The following is a 25,468-nucleotide window of genomic DNA, read 5'->3' as shown; positions in this document are numbered from 1 at the left end:
GTCTCTCTTGGTAAGCCTAGTAAGACGATTTACATTTTTAAACTCCAAGTTAAATAAGCTTTTCAAAATGGTCAGCCTATGGTTATACTATTTTACCTAATTCTTTTATACTGTAAAACACATTTTAAACTGGTCCCAAGACATTTTTCAAGTTTTATCATACCTAATTCCCTTCTCTGTTTCTTCTATCTTCTTCTGGAAGCAATACAATGAGCAAGCTGATTTTAATTCTTCATTTTGTTCTAAAGTTCCATGGCCTAGGGATGTAACTTAGTGGTAAAACATGTGTCTAGTATGTATAAGGCCGTGGCCTTCTTCCCCTGTCCTGTGTTCAATCATTCAATAAATACAAAATGTAAAATTATGTGTGACACAAAATATGCCTTTGTAGGCTGCAATAGACTAAGTGTTAAAAATGTTTGACTTAAACCAGGTGATGGTGATGCACACCTTTGATTCCAGCACTTGGGAGGAAGAACAGGTGGATCTCTGTGAGTTCAAAGTCAGCCTGGTGTACAGAGCCAGAACTGTTACACAGGGAAACCCTGTCTCGAAAAACAAAACAAAACAAAAAAAGTTTGACTTGTTCACACTTTTAGGTCGGTGCTTGTTCATTAAGCTGCCCTTAAGGCTTGCAGTGAGTCGTGTACAAAGCAAAGCGTGAGAATCCAGGTCAGCAGGGCACCATTCTTCCTTGAGTTCACTAGGCTTCAACTTGCTAGTTCCTGAGCTAGATAAACAGGAGACCAGCACAAGGTTCCCGTGTCAGTTCAGTCATTTATTCAGAAAACCAAGTTAGTAAATGTGTTCATTATTTCATTCTCATTTGCCATAGCTCCTTGTCATCTAAAGTACTCATATAATCTTCCAGATTTTGTATATTATGTACTTTTAAGTCATTTATATTTCTATCACTTGTTTTTTTTTTTTGTTTGTTTGTTTGGTTAGTTGGTTGGTTTGGTTTGGTTTGGTTTTTGACACAGGGTAACAGCCCTGGCTGTCCAGGAACTAGCTCTTGGAGGCCAAGCTGGCCTCAAACACACAGAGATCCGCCTGTCTCTGCCTCCCCACCAAGTGCTGGGATTAAAGGTGTGAGCCACCACCGCCCTGCCTATCATTTATTTTTATATGTCTTATAATATTGCTTCAAATTTGCTGAGGATGCATCTCAGTGGTGGGGTGTTTGTCTACCATACACAAGACTCTGGATTCAAGTTCCAAGAGTATAACAAAAAAAAAAAATTTCGTGAGCTGCATACTTTCTGGAACTTGGAGCCTATTTTAGGGCCTTGGCTTTTAGGGAGATTTCCTTTACATAAGATATACTGTAGTTAATTGTTCTTTGTATCCTGCGAACAAAAATCGTAACGAAATAGCAAAAACATTTTGCTGGCTAGCTCGCTCATTCTTGTTTTCTTTCGATCTGTAATTAAAAAAAAAAAAAAGTTCAGCTCTTCGGCTCGAGTCTTTTTCTATGGCAGATGAATACAATGGTTAGAAAGAAGGAAGGAAGGAAAGAAGAAGGCTTCTGGGGGCGAGCGACGGCGTTTTCCCGCCTCAAGGTTAAAGGTGTGCAGGCCTGTGTCACTACGTCCCCCAGGAGGAGGACCGACTAGACATCAGAAGGCAGGCGGATAAAACTAGGAAGGCTCACGGTGCGGAAGCGCACATCCGGGGATCCCGCTCCAGGAAGCGTTCCGGACGCGTGATCGGAAAACGCCAGGTGACCGAGCCGACTGGGGGGGGGGGGGGGGGGGGTAGAGGGCAGGCACGTGGGATCCCGCCACAGTGTCCAGACACGATCCCCACCGGTCGGGCGTCCGAGAGACCCTCACGTCAGTGGAACGGCGTACCGCCCCGGCAGACGCTGACCACTGGGAAGCAGGGACGTGGGCTCTGATTGGCTGTGATAAGGGGTGCGGTTCCAGGGGGCGTGGCCCGTGTGCGCCCTGCGGCGGACTAGGCGGCCGGTGGGGCTCCGAGCTCGGCAGACCCAGGGAAGGGAAGGCGGCCGGCGGGAGGCGGCTGGAGCTCGCAGCAGCCTGACCCTGGCGCGGGGCGGTGTCGCGTGCCGTGACAGGTCCCCGCGCGGGGCCGCGGCCGGAGCGAGCTCCTGTTGGCCGAGAGGGAGGAGGAGGGGGCCGGCTCGGCGTCCAGCTCCTAGAACCCAGGATGGATGTGCCGGCCCGGGTGTCCCGACGAGCGGCGGCCGCTGCGGCTACCATGCTTCTGCGGACGGCCCGCGTCCCTCGCGAGTGCTGGTTCCTGCCGACCGCGCTACTCTGCGCTTATGGCTTCTTTGCAAACCTCCGGCCATCCGAGCCCTTTCTCACGCCCTACCTGCTGGGGCCGGACAAGAACCTGACCCAGAGAGAGGTAGGCGCGGCGCAGCGGACTGGCGGGAGGGAGGCCAGGCGGGAAACGTGTTTGCGGAAGGCCTGCGCCGAGCCCGGTGCACGCCACGCAGATAAGCCGATCTGTCTTCTGCTCACTTGGAAAAGCAATTAGTACTCTGCCTCGCCTTACTCTTGAGTTTCTAGCACTGATGTTCAGTGCGGGACTAAGCAAGAGAGGCTGCAACCCGCGTGCACGTTTGTCTCAGGTCATCTGTGAATAGTGCTGTATGGTGGCTCTGTCTGGATACGTCCTTCAGGAGCTGCTGGGTACAGGGGGCAGTGAATGGATAAAAAAAAAAAGAAAAACAAGACAAAAAAACAGTAAGCTCTACTTTGGATAGAATATACATACATAACACGTGTATTTTAGCGTGTATGTATATGTGTGTGCATACACATGTATATTTACATATACACAAGTGTATATATAGTATACATACATACGAGTGTATATATTACATATACATATATGTGTAATACATGTATATATGTGTGTGTAGATGCACTCACATATATGTATGCATTGTAGCGCTGCTTTTGTAAAAAGGTTCCTGTTTTTCCTCCTCTCCTTGCCTTTGTTTACCTTTGACGAGATAGATATGTTTTATCCCGTGAGGACAGTCCAGGACAGTAGTACGCCATCTGAATTTATTTTGTTTTAATTAGGTGAGATTGTGTTCAAAGATATCCTGCCCCGGCATGAAAACAACTGGTATCACATAAATGACACTTAGTTTTTCTTGTATTGCGATTTGTTGCTTCCCTACATGTGGAGGTCCATGATCAAGAACTCCTGGGCATTCATTTCCTCAGGTTAAGGACTTGCGAGCATAGCGCGTCAGAAGTGCATAGAGGACTTTAGAAATGTGCCTAATGTTGACTGAGAAGGAAAGGAAACCAGTTCGACCCCAGTACCCTTTTCTCGATTGCCAAAAAGGGTGAAAGCTGAGGACTGATGTCTTTTCCCCAGTGTCTGCTGAGTGAACACTGGACAATTGTCGCCTTTTTCCTGCCCCTCTTTCCTTCCTTACCACACTGCTTCTCTACCCGAGTCGCTGTAAAATATTACTCCCATTTAAACTTGCCCTGGCATTTGAGGAGCAACTAACTCAATAACTCAGCGTGGCAGGTCAGAGCAAGTGGTGGCACTACCAGAGTCATTTGGGACTGGCAGGTTATAATTGCTCCAGTTTGTCGCTGCGGTGTGCCTTTATTCAAGGTCACCTGAGAAAGAATTGAGAGTCAGTGCTGAGTCCCTGATTCTCTGACAGTTAGCGACATACAGCAGACTTCTGCCCAAATGTTAAATCGCGATTCCTCGTCTTAGGGTCCCTTCAGAGTCACTCACTCTCAGGTTATAGTTGGCACCAGTTAAAGGCATCAGTAAAAGGGAAAGACAAAGACTTCCGGTCAGAATGATTTTCCAAGAAGAAAATTGCTACATAGTTATAAGAAAGTGGAGACCCAGAGCAACCATTGACCCGAGGCAGACAGGATTCTGCATGTGAGCAGATACCTACTGCCATGTGGTCTGCCCAGTGTGCACACTTGCCTGACACAAGCCCATGAGGAGAAACACACTCTTGATTTTGATATTGAAAGCTGATCTGTTTTTTTGTCACGGGCCCTGGACTGAGAGCTGCTATGTGCTGTCACGGTCACATGCTCTGTCTTAGCAGAGGCCTTATATGTGTGTAGGGGGGCACAGGAGCCTCTCACCGTGCTGCGCCCAGTAAATACTTGTCTAGTGTATACAACATCAGGATGCTGCTTCTCAGTGCACATCACTCGAGGCCAGGTGATTTGAAGAGAAATCTAGAGGGCTGGCGTGTGGGATCTCAGAATGATGGCTGATTCTGTTGGTTATGCCATTGTTCTTCTTCTTTCCCTATGGAAAATCCTACATTAAAAACAAAAAACTAGTAGCTAAAATAGAATCACCGTTGTCCTTGAATGAGCACTGCCGTCCAGCAATGTGTTTTATAATCAAAGTAAACCCCAGGTTATAGTGAGTAACATTTGTATTGAAGTGTGTTTCCCCTTGAAGACTTCAGAAGTGCCAACCTGGATCATCATAAATGGTGCTAAGATTACCTAAGACCCAAGGGCAGAATTTCCTCTCTTCATTTCCATGTTAAAAAAAAATTTTAATATAATATTAGGAAAAGTATTACTTTTTATAAAGTTACCACTTTAAAAGTTGAGACAGGTTGCAATTGTACTACATCCCAATCATTGAAAAATCAGACATTAATGAGAGCTATGTATTTACTTACGGTGCTAGGAACAGAATCCAGGGCTCCTTCTGCAGCAGGTTCTAACCACTAAGCCATCTCTCCAGTGCCATTGACCATTTTTTTGGAATGTTCTTAGTAGGTTGCCCAGAGTATCCTACACTTGTGATCCTCATGCCCCAGCCTATAGGTGGCCGGGATTACAAACATTTACCACCATACCCAAGAGAGCTCTTTGTCTCTAAAAGGTGACTTTACTTTTTCTCGGTAGTGCATGGTTTTGGTGTTTACTGCTTTTCTTGGACTTGTAAAACCGCTGCACACATTCTGCTTGATACTCTGAGCCTGGATGATTCCTTTGCCCCTTTAGTACAGCCAGGTTTCATTTATTTGCCAATCCTAAATGTGGCGTATTCACCAACTCGTGTAAGGTCCAATACTCAAATGTATGATCTCTGTTTGGAATAATCTCTCTCTCTCTCTCTCTCTGTCTCTCTCTCTGTCTCTCTCTCTCTCTCTCTCTCTCTCTCTCTCTCTCTCTCTCTCTCTGTGTGTGTGTGTGTGTGTGTGTGTGTGTGTGTGTTGTGTCTTCCTTATCTTTCTGGGCCTGCCATGTTTGTTTTCAGTTTCCATTTTTAAATATATGTGCTGCATGCTTTTTATTTGCCTCAGAGCTCCCGAAGCTAAAGGTTCATTTTTCTTTTTGTTGCTTCTATACATTTGAAGTAGTGTTATGTAAATCTGTGTTCATTAAGTAGGGCAGCAGGACTATTGGCGCTGTTTTCTTAAGCCTAAATGTGACTTGGTTTAAAACTGAGCAGTTGGCTTCCTGTGGCATGTATCTCAGAAGAACGTGAAGACAAACAAATCTGCCTAAAGTTATGAACGACACTTTGAATAGAGCAGATTAGTTCGCTTTGATCACATGGCAGATTTCACCTGAGATAGGAAATTAGTTATGGACAATTAATAAGGGTATGGAATTTGTTTTTGCTTATAAGAAGTTGCCCTTCAAGAGCCAAAATATCTATTAAAGGAATGTTTTCTGGTGTTAAGACTTCTCTACCAGAAATGTTTAAAAAGAATGTCCTTTGAGGCCCAGTGCTGGAGTATGTGGTCTTCATCTCCTGAGGAATCTCTGCCATGTACCTCCACAGAGACGGTAAGCTTCTGCAGGCATTACACGTAAACTTCGTGCAGTCTGAATCGATACCAGTTTTCTAATTGAAGAAAGGAGGTGTTTTGGTGTGGTGGATTGGGGATGTCTGGTTCCGATCTTCTCTTTGCCAGTCCTGGCTGTGGTAACTTCGTATAACTTAACATTCTCTACCACCGAGTTTCTTTCTTATAAAATAGCAATGATAAAGCATTTACTTCTTAGGATTCTTTGGATTAACTAGAAATAATTGAGGTAGGGGCTGGAGAGATGGCTCAGAGGTTAAGAGCACTGACTGCTTTTCCAGAGGTCCTGAGTTCAATTCCCAGTACCTATATGGTGGCTCACAACCATCTGTAGTGAGGTCTGGGGTTCTCTTCTGGCCTGCAGGCATCCATGGAGGCAGAACACTGTACATAATAAATAAATAAATAAACAAACAAACAAACCTTTAAAAGATTAAAAAAATAATTGAGGTAGCATTCACATCATTGTGTATTGTATGTGGGATTCTCTCAGAGATGCGCTGCTGTGGCGCCAAGCAGTGGTTGCCTATTCTTTGACGATCCTTGTAGGAGAAAAACAGGTCTCTAAATTAGAGGGAGTTAAGGAGAACCCATCTGCTCTCCGTGTTCCACCCACCCCGTGCCTTACCATATTTAGCTGATATCCCAAGGCTGGTAGTATTACTTTCCCTCATCTTCAATTATCTAAATTGTGGGTCTGTGTTATGTGGCGTTAACTTCATAAGTGTTAATTATTTATTTTGAAACAAAGTCTTAGGCTGTTGCGAAACTGGCCTTGAACTAGTTAATGGTCCACCCCCCTGCCTCAGTCTACAGGCGTGCACCACCACACCCTTTAAATTGATAAGGGACAGACTTACACAATGAAGCTTTGGCGATTAAGCGTTTAAGGACAGCTAGTACTGAAAGTTACACGCTAACCATAAACGGTAATACTAGCGTGAACGGTTGAGCAAAACTTGGGAACAAAAGAAGGTGGAGTGCTGAAGGAAACAATAGAGAACATGTTAAAACTTTGTATTAGCATAGTAATGGTATGTGTTCATGTATTAATTTCAACATATGCATATAGGTTACAGGGATCAGAACAGCTAGCATTCACCTCTCCACCATTTCCTTAAACTGTTCCCTTCGGCTTATTCATAAACTATATAATTGGTTGTTGTTGACTACAGTCATTCCAAAGCATAGTGGAATGACTGTTGTAGCTGTACCCTGGCACCTATTCCTCTGCATACCCCATCTGTGTTTATAGTGGCTTGTTTTGACTTCCATGTCTGAGAGTGAGCATACATTTGTCATTCTGTCTCTGGATGACTTAACCTACATTTTCTGGTTCCACCCATGTTGCTGCAAGAGACAGGGTTGCACTCTTCTGTATGCAGTAGTAGCTCCTTCTGTACCTAGAGCACAGTTTCAACGAAGAATCCTTTTGTTGTTGTTGTTGTTTGTTTGTTTGTTTCAAGACAGAGTTTCTTTGTGTAGTATTGGAGCCTGTTTTGAAACTCGCTCTGTAGACCAGGCTGACCTCGAACTCATAAATCTGCCTGCCTCTGCCTCCTGTGTGCTGGGATTAAAGGCGTGCGCCACCACCGCCTGGCTGCGAAAAATACTTTTTAAGGAGAGGATTGTAGGCCAATAGCTTTGCCGTAGGGACCTGTGAAGGCATAGAAACATGCTGAGACACACACAGGACAGTCAAACTTCAGATGTGAGGGAGAGTAGGATCTGGAAGACAGGGGTAAAGGGGAGCTGGGAATTGCAAGAACATGGCTTTCTCTCAAGGTTCCTTTGCTAAGGGACACGGAGACACTTTGTTTCTCATTCGTTAGAATTTGCGCACTTTGACAAAGAATCCCTTCTACAGTCCTTGATTAAGACTGTGCAGATTTCGAGGCCACTCTGGTCTGCATAGTAAGTTCCAGATCAATCATGACAACTGAATAGCCGGGACCCCCAGTCCAAAAACCTAGAGCAACAGCAGTAAAACAGAAACACCCAAAACTGACTGACATCTCCCTTTAGGACATTGCTAGGTGGTGAGCTCCTTGCGGAAGGACATTGTCAGCGATGATTGATACCTGGAGAATGAGGTTCACAGTGTGACTGGTTCTAGTTCATGCAGTCCAATGGCCTATTTTCAATTCAGTCTTCTAGTTTTCAGACCTGTGAAAAGGCAGAGTAAATAATTGATTATGCACAGAACCCTTCATTTAATCCTTGCAACAAAGAGTCCAGTAGTGCAGGTTTATCCTCTCGTGCTGCTGCTGAAGATGGGTTCTCAGGGGATCTGAGAAACTTACCTGTCCACAACCCCCTATTTTACAGTTATCAAGCTTACCTTTTTCAGCCTTATGATCCTATTCAAACAGTACTCGTTCAGTGTGTCATATTCTGGGGTTGATTTTGACCTTTTCCTGAGCTAGCAATGACATTTTGTTGTTATGCCAGGCAGTAGCAGTGAGTCACAGTTCCCTTTCAGCCTTCCCTTCTTGAAGGAGAAAAACAATAGGATGCACGGCGCTGTGCTGCCAAATAATGCGGTTCTGCAGGGTGCACATTAAATCCGTTTTTTAATTTGTATGCAGTGTGTGTTTATGTGTCAGGAAGGGGATGGCACATTTAGCCTGAGGTAAAATAGGTTGCCCTCCTCGGTCACTCTCATTTAGTTTTTTTGTTTTGTTTTGTTTTGTCCTTTTTTTTTTTTTTTGAGACAGAATCTCTCACTGAACCTGCAGCTCACCAATGTGGCTAGGTTAGCTAACTGGTCAGCAAGCCCAAGGGAAGCTCCTGTCTCTCTCTCTCACCAGAGCTAAGATTACAAGCTTGTGCCCCTGTACCAGCTTTTTTTGGAGGGGGATATTGGGGATCTTCATGCTTGCATGACAAGCACTTTACCAACTGAACCGTCTCCCCAACCCAAATACGTTTTTTGATTTATGTTCAGCTGATAGCAAGCTTATTGGCATTTACCCATTCTGAGTTGAACAGCTCTTAGTTACATGACAACTAAGGGAACTGAAATTCCAGACATAGTCTTTCTCATTTAAAACACACTCAAAAGATTATTTTTATAGAATACCAATTCAAAATTGTGCATAAAAAAGAAAATAGCAGTAAGTTCCAGTTAACCTTATGTCGTATAAATCAAAATAGCTAAAGGGAGGATTCTGTGTTCCTATTATAAAGAAATGATTAAATGTTTGAGATAATAAATCACCTAAATACCCTGAGTTGGGTCTTGCAGAGTGTATACATGCACCAAGATACACTGTGTCTCATAAATATGTACAACTATATAAATTATTTTTTTTCATTTAGGAAAAGAAAAATAAAACACCCCAAACTTGCATTTTATTTAAGGATGCGAGCGAGTAAGAAGGACACATGCTACCTGTACATCCACCACCAAGGGAGAGTTTCTCCATCAAGACGTAGGACAGATGTACAGTTTTCTTCTGTTCCCCAAAGAGCAAACTTAAAATCAGAGAAGCCTTACTACACACTGATACTAGAGAGGCGGCCCATAATATATGGCTCACGATTCAGTGGGTGGCCCCATGCACATCCCTGTGTCTATATGAGCAGTACTGGTGGATCTCTGGGTTATGGAAGAAGAGAACATAATAGTGAAGTTGGTGCGGGTAGTCTCAGAGGAGTTGGAGGGGAGGAGTAAGAGTAATATTACCTACATAGTTTGTAGCATGCTGGCCGTTAAGTTGTTTGGATGAATGCTGGCTCCACATCTCAGAATGCTTACAGGAGCTGGGCGTGAGTGAGATGGACGATGTCCGTCATCTCAGCACTTGGGAGGCAGAAACAGGAGGACCTAACGCGCCGGACTAGTTTGATCTACATAGTGCATTTGAGTCTAGCCTGGGCTACCTAGTAAGACTCTTGGTGGAAAGGATTTTATGATGCAAAAGAGTGGGATAGGAAAGGCGATTCCAGATAGTTACCTGGACCTTCTGCAGCTCGCCTTTCTTTGATTGCTAAGGGAAAGTCGGTAGGCTGATCCATAAGAGTGAACTTTGATGGCTTGCTGGCTCTTTTGATCACGGCTGAGCTTTAATTCTTTCCTCACCAGGTCTTTAATGAGATTTACCCGGTCTGGACGTACTCCTACCTGGTGCTGCTATTCCCGGTGTTCCTCGCCACCGACTACCTCCGTTACAAGCCTGTCATTCTGCTTCAGGGATTCAGCCTTATCGTTACCTGGTTCATGCTGCTCTATGCCCAAGGACTGCTGGCCATTCAGTTCTTGGAATTCTTCTATGGCATCGCCACAGCCGCTGAAATCGCCTATTACTCCTACATCTACAGTGTGGTCGACCTGGGCATGTACCAGAAGGTCACGAGTTACTGTCGCAGTGCCACCTTGGTGGGCTTCACGGTGGGCTCCGTCCTAGGGCAGATCCTTGTCTCCGTGGCAGGCTGGTTACTGTTCAGCTTGAACGTCATCTCCCTCACCTGCGTTTCGGTCGCTTTTGCCGTGGCCTGGTTTCTGCCCATGCCACAGAAGAGCCTCTTCTTCCACCACATTCCTGCCTCCTGTCACCGAGTGAATGGCATCAAGGTACAAAATGGTGGCATCGTTGCAGATGCCCCAGCATCTAACCACCTTCCTGGATGGGAGGACATTGAGTCAAAAATGCCTCTAAATGTAGATGAACCTCCTGTGGAGGAACGGGTGAGTTTAGCCTAAAGTTTGCAGTTGCTGTTCTGGGCATTGGCTAATGGCAGTGAAACAGACAAGCAAGCCCGTTTGATTGGTTTGTTCATTCAGTAAGATGCAACTGATTTGTGTAAGGGATAGCCAATTTATCCTCCCTAGAGTGCCTGATCCTCAAAGTCAGACTGACCTAGCATTATGTATCATGGCAGAGATGTCTTGGGGCAGTGTCTCCAATTTTGTATCCCTACTGCTTGGTGCATATAAAGAAAGCACACAGAAAATGTATGTTTAATGAATGAGTATGTGAAATGATTCAGTTGGTGATTTGTATCTACATGTAGCTTCTGAATTGAAGCTCAAAGTATTTAAAGATACAAAATTTGTTTTGTTTTCTAAGCTAGAAGGGATATATGTTGTTTATTGTTTTCAGATACTGCTTTGTTGTTTTGTCATTCAAAGGGCAGCAAATGAAATTATAGAAAGAAAATAACAAAAATTCCAGACATGATTATGAAGCTCTTTCTTAGAAAAGATGTCCAGGCCGGGCGGTGGTGGCGCACGCCTTTAATCCCAGCACTTGGGAGGCAGAGGCAGGCGGATCTCTGTGAGTTCGAGACCAGCCTGGTCTACAAGAGCTAGTTTCAGGACAGGCTCCAAAACCACAGAGAAACCCTGTCTCGAAAAACCAAAAAAAAAAAAAAAGAAAGAAAAGATGTCCAACACTTAATGCACCTCACCCATTCTTTGTAACCAAAAAGATGAATTAACTCCCGAGTTTATATTTTTAATATGAAAGGTGTGTGTGTGTGTGTGTGTGTGTGTGTGTGTTACAGTGGAAACTTTGCATAGTTAATAATTTGCCTAAGGTCATGTAATTGCAAACAGTGAAGTCAGGATTGAAACTTCTGGTAGCTTCAGAGCTCGAGTTCTTGATAGCACATTCTGTTGTTCTTTTCAAATACATACATTTTACTTGAGTGGAATAAGCAGTTGGCTTTTACAAAGGAAAAAAAATCTCGCGAGCTTGCATAGCTGTCCGCACAATTGCCACCATGGCGATTGAACTCTGCTTCCCTTTGCTGTGTAGGAGCCCAAGGCAGACCGGCTACGCGTGTTGAAGGTCCTGTGGAATGACTTCTTGATCTGTTACTCTTCCCGCCCCCTGCTCTGCTGGTCGGTGTGGTGGGCCCTCTCCACCTGCGGCTATTTTCAAGTGGTGAACTACGCCCAGGGACTGTGGGAGGAAGTGATGCCATCTCAGAGTGCGGTTATCTACAATGGCGGTGTGGAGGCTGTTTCAACCCTGCTGGGTAAGCCATGAGGGAGTGTGGGCAGGGTGGTTAATCCAGCCGTGATCAGGCCTACTCACTCCTCCCAAACTTGGATGTAACCATGCGGTAGAGGATGGTGGCTGACAGACACATTGGGGAAAATGGAATATACTAATTTTCAAGACAGTTTTCTTCGTTTAGCCATGTTCCACTTACCTGTGTTTACTGAGATTTTTGAGTAGCAGTGTACTGTAGTTGGACAGTAGCTAATACCTGCAGAGTTTTCGTGTGTACTGAACACTGTTCTGTAGATAGCATGTGTATTTGTGGTATTCCAAAACTCCTGAGATGGTTGCAGTTACTGTTGTCATTTTAATTAGAAATTTTGGTCATTTTAATAATTTGTCTAAGACCAAATAAATGACAGATAGTGAAGTAAAGATTGGAACTTGGGCATGTTTAGGGCCTGTATCCTTGGTAACACATTCTGTTGTCCCTTTCTCATTTGTTGCCCTAATTCATAAGGTTGTTGGGAGAGTCTGCATAACAGCCATAAGCACCTACTAATTATGGCTGGCCCCCAGAAGGCCCTTGTGTATTTTTTGTAGCTTTCATCATCATTATCATCATTCACTAAAGGGAGGGGAAGCAGTTTTGCATATCCTAGGTTGCCTCTCCGTCTAAAGGACCAAGACTCGCCCAGCAATGTTGCCAGACCAGATGCAGTGATTTTCTATGACTCTAAACTGTGTATCAAGCCAAGCAGTTATTTTCTTAGCAACATCCCTGGGTCTGTGTCCTTTTCCATCTAATTGCAACATACCCTAATTCAGTCTCATCTCAGGGGTACCAGGATAGTCCACCAAGTTCAAAATTCTCTGCTTGAGGTTCAAGGAAATCCATATTCTTGAGCTAACTAATTTATAACTTTAAAATTTTAATATAACTGAGTTTTAATGTGTTGAACTGGAGTTTCTTTAGTCATAACTAGATTGTTTTTTGCTTGTTTTGTAGGTGCTAGTGCTGTGTTTGCAGTGGGCTATATAAAAATATCTTGGTCAACTTGGGGAGAAATTATGTTATTCCTGTGTTCTCTTCTGATCGCTGCTGCAGTGTATACCATGGACACAGTGAGGAACATTTGGGTGTGCTATGCATCCTATGTTATCTTCAGAATCATCTACATGGTACTCATCACCATAGCAACGTATGTATTTTAACTCAGAGACGTATTAGGAAAAGTTATGGCAACATAAACTTGGATTTCTTTATAACCCCTCCAAATTAAAATTTCTGTTTAAAAGAGGCAAATGGGAGGAAGCACTGTATTGTAGTTACTGTACATTTTCTCCACAGGAAGTGTTTAGGCAAGATTTGTTTGTTCTCTTGTATTTTTATCTTACTGTTTTCATAAGATTTATATCATATAGTAACAGCAATTTCCCATTGAGGGAAAGGTAATTAGCAGCAGAAAGACTGGGCTGTGTTGACAGAGGTTTTGGTCCCTTCTGGTCCCGCAGCTGTTCAGTCCCCAAAAAACACACAAAGGCTTACATTAATTATAAACTGGTTGGCCTTAGTCCAGGCTTCTTATTAACTCTTATATCTTACATTAGCCCATAATTCTTGTCTATGTTAACCATGTGGCTTGGTACCTTTTATCAGCGAGGCATTCTCATCTTGCTTCCTCTGTATCTGGGTGATGACTGCAGACTGAGCCTTTCCTCTTCCCAGTATTCTCTTGTTCTGGTTGTCCCTGCCTGGCTACTGGCCAATCAGCATTTTATTAAACTAATACAAGTGCTAAATCTTTACAGGGTACAAAACCACTCTCCCACAGCAGGGCTGTGTTCGCATTTAAAGTAAAGATGTATAACAATTTAGGAAGAGGTAATTGTACTCTAGTCATTTTGATTTTCTCTTTAAAAAGTTTTCAGATTGCTGCAAACCTCAGCATGGAGCGTTATGCCCTTGTGTTTGGTGTAAACACCTTCATTGCCCTGGCATTGCAGACCCTGCTCACTCTAATCGTGGTAGACGCCAAGGGCCTTGGCTTGGGAATCACCACACAGGTAAGGGCTCTTCATTGACACTGAAAACAGTCTGAAATGAAAAGGGTGGGACACGTCTTATGAAAACAAATCCGGACACTCTGAGCAGATCCAAAGCAAGTGCTCCCTCCTCCCTTCAACTGCTGTTCTTCTTTTCTGTGGGGGATGTGGAGATCATTACTTTTTGATGAGGGCCTAGAGCAATGATTCTCAACATGTGGATTGTGACCCTTTTGAGGCAAATGGCCTTTTCACAGGGGTCAAATATCAGATATCATACATATCATATATTTACATTATGATTCATAACAGTAGCAAAATTACAGTTATGAAATAACAATGAAAATAGTTTTATGGTTGGAGGTCATCACAACATGGGGAACTGTATTAAAGGGTCACAGCATTAGGAAGGTTGAGAACCACTGACCTAGAGCAATTAACTAGCCGGAAGGGACTGTTTCGGCTGAGAAACAAAACTGATCCCTTCCAGGCCTAGCCTTTTAACCTCCTCATCCATTTTCCATTCTTTTCTGTATTTTCCTCTTCCTTTCCTGGTAGGGGAAGTCAGGGCCTCGAGCATGCTGGCAGATGCTCTTTTGCTGTGATAGAGCACCGACTTACTTCTTTGTTCTCGGTATGGGTGTTTTGCCTGCGTGTGTGTCTATACGCCACATGCATGCTTAGTGCCTTGAAGCCAGAAGAGGATGTTTTTTCCCTAGAGCTAGTTACAGATGTTTGTGATCTACCTTGTGGATGCTAGGGGTTGAATCCAGGTTCTCTCAAAGAGCAGCCAGTGTTCTTAACTGTTGAGCAATCTATATAACTGTATGAGATGTCCTGCTTCATGGTACCTCAGAGCCCTCTAAGACCCCGTCCTCCTTTGTATAAAGCACGCTTCACCCATATACCAAGTTACTGACTTGCTGTTTGTTGATAAGTATTACGATTCTCAGCATGTGACCTATTGAGAAAACCTTTATGCAAACACTCAAAAGAATGGCAGCTTTCATGCCTTCTGGGATCGTAAATGGCCTTATGTATTATAACTTTATAGTGTTTGTGGGTGTACTCTGTAAAGGAAGTGCCTGTCTCCACATACAGCCAAGTGATTCCTTTTTCCTGAATTTCCATTATTACTCAGTACTTCACACTTACACCTGAACTTTCTTAGATAGCAAGACTTAATGTGTTAGCGTTAATGAGTTTTGTTTTCATTAAGCAATCTACAAGAGAAATAAACCTAGCAAGTACTTGTACTGAGTGCTTCTCTCTCCGTTCTGTTATAGACTAGAGAGTCGTGTTCGGTGTCAAGTATGGGTCTGGGAGGTATTAGGGGGTTTATCTAAGATCACACAGTCAAGAACAGTGTGGTAGAGAGGATTCAAGTCAGCATTTTAGCCCAAAAGCTCTTCTTTGGTAGAGAACAGAGATTCATCCTGCCCATTTTGTGAGGAAGATTGCCAGACCATTCCAGTTGAAGAAATATGAGTGACACTTGGAGTGGAAATTTAAGAGCACATTTTCAGATAAATGGCTTACTTAAGTGTGGAAGAATAGCATTCTGTGGGCTGAGCTCAAACTGGCTGCCCTGGGTCATTAACACCTTTCCTATCAAAATATAGTCACGTTTTAAGGAGTCTAGCTCAGACTTAGGGCCACACTGTTGTACCTGAGCCTGTTTGTAGGTATTTAATAAGTTATTTTAAGAATAAAAAATAATGAAGTTGTTCACACACACACACACACACACACACACTGGTCAAGAAAGTCTTTTAAAAAGAATTCTATAGTGAAATACTCTTGGCCTTCTAGTGCCCTCTCCTGGTGGGGGATAAAGCTCTCGATCTCTTAGGCATACCCACCCATCACTTTGAGGATACAGCCCTTGATTCACTTAGAACAGTAACAGAACTAACACCAACAAAATCAGTGTCTGTGTCATTAGCACTGTGCTAGTAAACCTTTATGTACATGACCTTGTCTGCTTCTTCTAATAAGCCCTGTAAAATAGGAATTGTTTAAACCCCACTCTGTAAATTAGTCCAAGGCTCTGAGATTTTTTCTTGTTTTTAAACCGTGTATGTGTGTGTATATGTGTGTGTAAGCATGCACACCTATGTGCCTGTGTGAGTGTATATGCACACGTGTGAGTGTGCCCTCAGAGGCCAGAAGAGAGTGTTGGATCCTTTGGAGCTAGAGTTTCAGGCTTATGTGAGCCAACCGGCATGGGTGCTGAGATCCAAACTCTATTTCTCATGTTTGAGCAGCAAGAGCTATGAATTGCTGAAGCATCTCTCTAGCCCCAAGATTCAATTCCTTCATGTAGGTTACATCTAGGAAGAGACGCAAAGCCAGGATCCACACTCAGGCAGCTGATGGGCCTCAGTATCCCGCTGGCCTGCTTCTGTGTCTTCAGTATCTGGCACGTGTAAACAGGCACCATTTCTGCAGTCTGCCTGGGAAACTCCAGACACACCTCTGACTCTGTAGAGTATGTTTACATGTATGTTGTGAAGCACTCGTCTCTAACTGGTAATTTTATGAATGACTGCTTTCCTCTCTTGTAGTTCCTGATTTACGCCACGTACTTTGCGGCCATCTCTGTATTTTTCCTGGCTAGTGGTGCATTCAGTGTTATAAAGAAATGCAGGAAGCAGGAAGAGCCCAGCTCCAGCCCTCCTCAAGCAGCTACTCCCTAACCTGCTCTGAAGTCAGGCTGCTTCAAGCGAGGACTCTGCACAGCAACGGCCTGGATGGATTCAAATACTGTGTTCAGAAAAATATTTATTAGTGTGTATTTCATGGCTTCAAAGCAGCTACTCCATTAATACCGTGTCTTCCGGGAGTTAATATAATACTACTGAGAGAAGCCAGAACTGAAGCTTTCTTCGTGGATTATTTATGAGCGTTAATTTAAGAATGACTTTTTCTAATTAGACAAAAAAAAAAAAAAGAAGAAGAATGAGAATTTGATTTTGGAAATCAAGTAATCAAGAGTAATCAAGTGGCATATCTGTTGTTTCCTTGATCAGTGTGTGAGCGTGAGATTTAATAGTCACATGGCGGGATCAGGACTTCTGTGACCACAGGGTGTCCTACGTCATGATGGAAATGCGGCTGTGAGCACTTGCCTCTATCCACGTCAGTTTAACTTCAGTGTTACCCGTGGCCCGTGTGTCTGCACATGGGAACTGCTCCTCGCTGGCAATGTTTGCTCTGGTTTAATGTTCTGTCCTCGAAGGAGTGTCATTTCTAATTTTATTTTTTAAATTCATTGTATGAATGTTTTTGGTTCCCATTCTGACCATTGTATATTTTGGGAAACTTTCTTTAGAAGTACATTTTTTGCATTGTTCATATGCTTCCCAGAGAAGCTCATTTCATTAGAAAAGGCAAATTTTAAAGCCTGCTGCTAATCTTAATGGGGAGAGCTAATCACAAACTCATGGTAGGTGTACTTGTCTTTAATACTTTAGTATGAAGGACTCTTAATTCCAAGTAAAAAAAATCATTTTCAGGTTAGAGATAGAGGCAGCCTATTTTATATTTGCATACCCTTTTATTTCCAAAATAAAATTAACTCTTTTCCTTTGAAACAACTTCATTCCTATATGCCTTTTATGTTATCTTGGCGTTCTTATCCAAGATAAAGACATCAGTAGGAACTGATTGTTCTAAGGCCTTTTTCATAAACTGAGCCTCTTTTTAATTGTTTTACTGTAGCTGGAACTAAGATAGATTTGATGCTTGCATTCTGGACCTTAAGCCTGCCTTTATTCCTAAGGTTAGATCATCTTGAGAGATACTTCAATTAAAATTTGTTCCATTTCCTCATTACTTGAAAGTATACACTAAATATTTGTGAGAACTGAGAACTATTTCAAAGCCAACTTTGTTGCCTTATTGTACAAAGAGTCTATGTAGGTGCTTTTAACTAGAGTGTTGACTTTCTAAGAACAGAATAGCTAAACAGTGTTATTAATATTGAAACTGCTAAATTGGGCCTGGGATAATATCCAGTAGTAGAGAGCTTGACCGTGTGTGGAAGCATCAGCACTGAGAAGACAATACTGTAAAACTGACATAGAAGAAATGAGAGTAATGTCATTTCTGCGCACCTTCTCTTACAGCTAGGGAAGGAAAAAAACACTGAGAAGGAGAGGGAGAACCTCCGATTTTACATTTTGGTCACCCTCCTCACCCCCCCCCTCTTTTTTTAGGAAGTTGATTGCCCAGAAACAAGGTTTGCATTTAAGAAATTTTATTCTTTGCTTCTTAAATATCATTGGTACAATCAAATTGCTCACATTACCAAAGCATTATTTTCTTGGAATTTAATCCACAATTTGTGGCACCCAACGTGATCCTTCTTACCTGTCTAAATCAAGAATATGTTCGCATCCTGCTATGTGGCCGTATTTGCAGAATGCTGACCCGGATATGCTAGTTGTACTATATGCACTTTTACGAAGACGTGAAAATAATTTGTTGTACTTTTTATTCAATTATGTATAGACTACAAAACTATTTTTATTAAATAAATATTTTACAGTATATTTTCCCTTTTTACTCAATATTGTTTTGAGTTCATCTTCAAAAGGAGCTTTACGTCTATAAATCTCCTACAAGCTTTCCTAGGACAACATACTTTTAAAGCTGTACCATCTCACCTTCCCAGGTAACCCGCCATCATTGCCTTAACTCTGCCATGCTGTGTGGTCCTTCTCCCTCTGCCCCGTGCTTCTGCTGCAGCACTCGGCGCTGGCACTGACTGCAACCCTGGGTTCTCTGCATCCCTCATCTCCCCTTTAAGCATTCTTCTTTTTGGAAGCTGAAACAAACAGTCTCCAGTCCCTTTGCTACATTACATTAAGGAAATTACATTATGTTACATTAAGGAAATTAAAACCAGGGCTGGAAATCTCGTTTTGAAACTCCAAAGCCTCTTTGTTCCACCCCAGACTATTCTGATACCCAGAGAAGTACGTTCATGGCATCAACCGCAAATCATTTCTCATTGTATGCTAAACCAAATCAGTCTCATCAACACGCCAGTCTCATCACACAGCACCCACATGAATAGTTTCCTCCTGCAGCCTACTTAGTGAGGCCTTTCATTATCACTAAAGGACAGGGCATCTTTCATGCAAATATTTCAGATATGGTTTTCCGCCCCATAGTTTCTTCCCATGTATCTTAGCTGGCTTTTATGCTTATAAGTCTTTGTGTATTATTTTTGTCATTTATTGCAAAGCAAATATCCTGGTATTACATGAATGTTGAATTATAGGTATTTGATAGACTCAGCCATGTGATGATCTAATAATTAGCTAAATGCCCAACATTTTTTAAAGAAGGACACCTTCATAAAACGTTAAGATTAAAATGACAATGTTGGGCATACAGGACACTGCAAGTTAATGTGTCAGAATGGTAAAACAAGACAATATCTATTTCTTTTACTCGTGACATCCTTATAGATGATGCCTTCCATTTTGTTAGCGTGTTATATCCTCAGGAAGGTGAACAGTATTGATTCTCTAAAGCACTCGTCATACTGATTCTCCCGTTTTCTTCAGTAATGCTGTCAGGTGGGTTTTGAGTATTTGCTTTGCACTCTACTGAGCTGCTGCTCCCTCGTGTGCAAACAAGACCATGTCTCACGGGACTGTTGGGAAGGAATGGGAAACACTTTTAAAAACAGTGGTCGCAAGCACTCAGTATGGTTGAGAAGTGAGTTCCATGGCCCTGGTTTTCCAGTCACAATTAATTTGTAGCTATCAATTTCAAAACTACTCTAGAACCAAATGTTTCGCTCTAAAAGAAAATCAATAGAAGCGATCCATGCTTCACCTTCTCCTTATCATTAATTTGTGGTTTTCATTGCTTCCTGAAATATAAAAGAGCCATGGTTCCTACTGTTAGATCACAGCTGCTACAGATACCTCTCTTGCCAAAAATCAATCTCCCTTTGCAGCTTGATTGCTAGTCCTCCCAACCCCCATGCTCTGAAAGAATCATCAGGACAGCTTGCTGTGCTGTCTGTCATCTTGTAAGCCCCTCCCTCTTGAGGCTGCAAGAGAAGCTTATGGTCCTACCTAGCACCTGCCTCTGTCCCGCTGGCCTGTATGCTAAGCCAGGCTAGAGCATGTGATGTGAAGCTGGCTTACTCCCCTGGAACCTCTAAGAAACAGAAACCCCCATTTGTTCTCTGGAACTGAAGGATCTGCTACTCCCATCAGCAGAGTCCTTTTCTATGGTTGGCTAGGATGGTAAGGAACAAGGAAGTTCACTAGTAAGGCATGTAATCTGATGGCAGTGAACAGGGCTAATTTTTGAGTAGCTACTAAGAGTGCTAGTTGAATTATTATTGTAATGAGTCCCATGTAGGGGAGGAGGGCCCTTCTTGATTTCCAGCTGTAGAAATAGAAAAAGGGGAGTGGTTTTAGATTGGTGAGTTCCTCCAGCCAGACAGAGCAAACAGGGTAGCTGGGCTTTAGGGAGTCTGTTATAAAACTCCAGAAATAAATCAAATTGGGTTTTCTGAAACTCTTCCAAAATGCACATCGAATCTCTGAGTGAAGGAGATTGTTGGTGAATGTTGGGTATACACCCCTAGTATTTTAAACCTGCAGAGTATGAACCCATACATGGGACCCACCCTATAACATTATTTCTTACCAAACTGTCTTCCTTTAAAGTAAGCTGGTGGGGGATGTGGGGGATGACAACAGACATTTCCAAACCATGATCTGACCTACTAAAAATCACAAGAGTAATCATGACTAAAAAGTAAAATCATCTCTCTGTTCAAATATTTGAAGTTCCCAGGTTTGCTTACTTGTTTAATGGGCTTGCATCTTCTCCCTTCCTTCTTCTCTCACCCTCTTTTAAGTACCAAAGTTCACAACTTGACTGTCAATATCACCTCCAGAATCATACCCAATAATTCCTGATGTTCTCGGAGTGTTGCCAAGAATAGGCCATGAGATCTAGATCAGCACTCACAGATCCAGCCCCTGGACCAAGAAACCTGATAGTGACATCTTGGTTATGTCTTGTGCTTAGATAATCAAGAGGCTATGGCCAGAGGCTGTGTTCACAATGAGAACTTATTCAAGCAACCAGCAAAAGATCTCCAAGTTCTAAGTTAAGTCCTGATTAGGTTTTGTATCGTCAATACCCCCTGCAAATATTTTCTCTGCATTTCAGGCTCATTGCCTGAGGCATAAGCCATTTCATGCTTACCCAAAGACATGCCTTCAAAAAAACAGAAAGAGATATGACTATGTTGGTGAGCTTGGTGGTGCATACCTGTAATCCCATCATTTGGGAGGCAGAAGCAAAAAGGTGGCCACAAGTTCATTGCCAACTGGTCTATAAAGTGAGTTCTAGACCCTCCAGGGATACAGAGACCATGGAAGGTAGGCAGAAAAGTGGTAGGCAGGCTAATGGAAAAAAGTCAACCATTAAACCAGGAATAAATAGCTTTGTTTTGAAATGAGAATAGGCAAAGAGAGCCAGAGAATGAAAAACATCAACTGTGGGTTTGGTACTGTTTCAAGAACGTGTGATCTAGTTCCACAGGAAAGGGGGCCGGCAAACACAGCAGGTTGAATATGGTTAGTTAGAGGCAGCATGCATTCTACAGATAAGAGAATGGAAGAAGCCCATGTCTACAAGGTAATACACAACTCCTTTAACAGGATGCTTCAGGGTTGCAGACAGAGGTCCTTTTTTATATAAATTTTGTTTTTTGTTTTTGTTTCATTTTTATTTATTTGTTTTTATTGCACTATATATTGTTCTTTGATCCTCTCCCTCCCCTTTTACCCTCTCCTGTGACCCCCATGCTCCCAATTTACTCAGGAGATCTTGTCTTTTTCTCCTTTCTATATAGATCCATGTATGTCTCTCTAAGGGTCCAGAGGTCCTTTTCTTTTAGAGTTTGTGAGATTATGACCAGAACATGTCCTCAGGGAGGGATGACAACTTTACGATCTTTTAAATGCCTACTGCTAGTGCCCACAAGAGTTAGAGAAAGCGTCAGAGAGAAAATGAAAAATGAGAAATATAGAGGGCGGGTGGAAAGGAGGAGATGAAATCAAGAGAAGAGGTGAATTTGGGGGAAGTGTTTCCAAGGTTTCAAGCTGGGGGTGAGGGACTGTTCCTTGTTCTGAAGCTCCTTACTGTGTCAAAACACAGAAGAGAAAACAGAATTGGGAGTGGATCATTCTTTCACTCTGCCGGGGAGAGTGGGAGGCGGGGATCCTGTGTTTTCATTTTAGACCTAGGAAGGCTGCACAAAAGTCCAGCTGCTTATACAAACTCATTCAGTGCTATATTACGGAAATATTGGCTTCCCCCTGGGCGTTTCGGACTAGCCAGGTTGTGGATGTCTAACTATTTCAGAGACGTCTGGATAGTCGTAATGGAAACGAAGTCCCCTCACTAATTCAAACACCTTTAATAAACAAGTTTGGTCCTGGGATGGAGAGGTGTTTATTGCCAAAGAGCAGTGGCCTGCTGACTCTCCATCTCGTTGCTTTTCTTTCCAAAATGTCAATCCTTTTCATGTTTGTTTCACATTAACTACATCTTTAGTCCAAAAATAAAAATTAAAAACAGACCACATTCAAGAATAACTGCAGTTAGCCATCACTGAGTGCTCAGAAATTTATAACGCTTAGTATTTCTGTTTTCATAGTGCTCTACACTTAAATGACTTTATTTTTTCTTAAGTTCTTGAGGATTTAAATGTATGTCTCCATTCTCCCCATCACAGCGGCCTGGAGAGCTGTATACCCCTGACTCTCTCCATTTGCACACGCTCACTGTCCCACTAAGGCTGTACAGAACAGTGGTCTTGATTCTGGCTTAGTGACCGTCGGCATCATCTGACGCGCCTGAGTAGCTCTCCTTTCCATACAGCATCTCATCATGCACTTCCTCATGTTCCCCTTTCGTTATTTCTTACCTCCTCCTCCGCAACACACACACAATCACTGGTTCCCGTCCTCCTCCCAAATTTCCTCCCCTTCTACTTTCGTGTTTTTTCTTTTAATGAAGTCTAGATTCCACAAATGAGAGAAAATATGTGTCATATTTATCTTCCTGAGTCCATCTTATTCTAGCACTAGGATGACCTTCAATTCCTCCCATTTTCCTGCATATAATGTAATTTTGTTCCTCCTTCTGCCTGAATAAAGCTTCACTGTGAATATCTGCCACATTTTCTTTACCCACTCATCTATGCCTGGACATTAGGCTGATTCCAGATCAGAGCAGTCCATAAAGTACAATGGCAAAGATGGGTGTTCAGATATGTTTCTAGTGCACTGACGTAGATCTGTTTGGTACGTAGGCCTAGGAACAGCATTGCTGGACCATTTGTGGGGTTTTTAGAGACTACACCAGTTCCCACAGTGGTTGCACGCATTTGCCTTCTCACTAGCAGTGTGCCAGGATTTCTCCACTCCCCCCACATGGTACCATTTGTTGTGTTTTTCCTGAATGATAACCAAATCTTCCTGAGATAAGATGGAATTTCAGTTTACTTTTAATTTTCATTTTCTTGGTAATTAAGAGTGTTAAACCTGTTGGGGTATTTTGTTTGGTTGGGTTTTTTGTTTCTTTTCTGTCTTGTATGTTTATTCGTCATTTATACCTTTTCTTTTGAGAATTGTCAGATTGGAGACCAGATTTTTTTTTTTTTCTGGGAGAAGACGTTTACTTTTTTGAGTTCCTTGCACATTCTGGATCATTGGTACCCTTCCAGGAGAGGAGCTGGCAGAGCTGACCAGAAGGCTAGCTGTCAAGCCTGATGACCCAAGTTTGATGCCAGGGACCCAAGTGGTGGAAGGAGAGAACCAATACCCACAAGTTATCCTCTGAGCTACACACACCCCACATGAATAAGTGAATGAATGAATGAGTGAATGAATGAATGAATGAATACATAAATATAATTCTTAAAGGAAGCATGATTGACAAAACCTGTCTCCCTTCCCTAACTTGCCTCTTCACTTAGATTCAGAGCATCCCTTCCCACCATACATCCTGTCCTTAGTTTCTGCAGCAGGCTTCTGAGTCCTCCCTCTATGTTCTGCTGGCCTCCCGAAGCTCCTTAGTGATTCCTTTTTTCTTCCTCACACCTCAACGATAGAAAAGCCCAGGCTTCATTTGTCTCTTCTCTTCTCACCTACACTACCCACTCCCACCACACCTGCAAGTTTTATCCTCTCTAGTAACTTGACTACTCATACACTAATCTCTCCTAAAAGTTGACTTATGCTGAGATTAAAGGCATGTGCCACCACCGCTTGGCTGCAAACTTTGAGTTTCTTAAGAAAACATTTTAATGTGGATTTAACATTAGACATTGGAAAAACACAGTATGCAACAAAAGCCATGTGCTGTTTTCTTGAGAGTTGCCTCCATTTAATCCTCTAAACAATTTCTTTTTTAAAGTGCTTCACATGTACAGCCTAAAGGTCACTTATGTGACCTCCATAAAACATATTATTAGTAATGTTATTATAGCTCATTTATCGGTGCTTTGCAATTACTATGAAAGCAGAATCTGTACTAACTTCTACTTTTATATTTTGGAATTTGCCACATAAAGTTTTCCTCAACATCCTTGACTCTGATTATAGAGTAGATAGGGGAAAAACAGCTGTTTTTTATGTTCTAACGAAGAAGTGATGAAAGTTGGAAGATGGTTTAATCCAGTTGCCTTTCACTTCTTAAGGATGAATAATAGTTACACTGTTGAGGTGTGTTTGAATTTTAGCGTTTTGAGAGTATTAATTTACTGCCACATCAAATTTGAAGTATCTACCTTTACAACAAAATACACTAATGATAACTTTCACTAAACCAAAGCACATTTACAAAGTTAGCACTTTTAAAGACCTCTTTCCCTAAAAGAAGCAGAGATACAGCCACAGAACTTTCCAAATGGATCCCTCTGGAAGTATTCATGTGTATATACTTTGCTTATTGAACCTGGCGATTACTGATTGAGCTAGGCTGCATGGATTGGGAGGTCCAGGAATCCTCTTGTGTCCACCCACCCAATGCTGGGGTGACAGCATGTGCCACTACACTTGGAATTCATTGTGAGCACTGGGGATCCGAACACTGGTCCTCATGCTCCCACAGCAAGCCATTGACCAGATGTGCCAGCTCTTAGATGCATCACATCTGCATCCTAGAGGGGAACAATTATGACACCTACTTAGATGACAAAATCTTTATAACCAGGAGAGGAAAGCCTCTTTATTAACTCAGCAGGCCCAGGTCTAACGCCAAACACAGTGGTGGGAAACCAGGCCCTGTACCCTAAGAGCAGGAACAAGACACGGATGTCCACTCTCATCTGAATGACAGAAGGTTTTCCCGGACAAGATATCCCCAGAGAAACATCCCAGGCAGAGGAAAGAGCAAAGATGGGCAGAAAGTAGCTTGTTCTAATCAGGGAGCAGAGGGGCGGTTAGGATGCTTGGCATGCCAGGGGGAGATGAGAGTGTGGGGCGAGAAGGGTCCTGATTCCTCAGGAGCTTGGAGGTGAGGTGGGGGTTTGGCATCTTATGCTAGTGTTACCAGAAAGCTGGGAAGGGTGATGACCTCATTTGTGGTGGTGGTGGTGTTATTT

General features: G+C 42.8%; 1 protein-coding gene across 2 annotated transcripts; it reads left to right on the top strand.

Moving 5' to 3' along the window:
- The first annotated feature begins 1,796 nt into the window (after positions 1-1,796).
- Slc19a2 (solute carrier family 19 member 2) lies at positions 1,797-18,365 on the top strand. 2 transcript variants are annotated; one of them, XM_041663091.1, is made up of 6 exons: positions 1,797-2,376; positions 9,900-10,388; positions 11,575-11,797; positions 12,773-12,965; positions 13,689-13,830; positions 16,377-18,365. In XM_041663091.1, exons 1-6 carry the CDS (start codon positions 2,173-2,175, stop codon positions 16,506-16,508), a joined length of 1,383 nt encoding a protein of 460 aa, XP_041519025.1. In that variant the 5' UTR covers positions 1,797-2,172; the 3' UTR covers positions 16,509-18,365. The 2 variants fall into 2 exon arrangements, with proteins under 2 accessions (XP_041519025.1, XP_041519024.1); XM_041663090.1 differs by having other exon boundaries at positions 9,900-10,502.
- The last annotated feature ends 7,103 nt before the right edge of the window (positions 18,366-25,468 follow it).

This window comes from Microtus oregoni, unplaced genomic scaffold, assembly GCF_018167655.1.
Source record: "Microtus oregoni isolate MIOR12 unplaced genomic scaffold, Mior012 000013F_ref0000133, whole genome shotgun sequence".
NCBI lineage: Eukaryota > Metazoa > Chordata > Mammalia > Rodentia > Cricetidae > Microtus > Microtus oregoni.
This window is presented reverse-complemented; position numbering and strand designations above follow the sequence as displayed.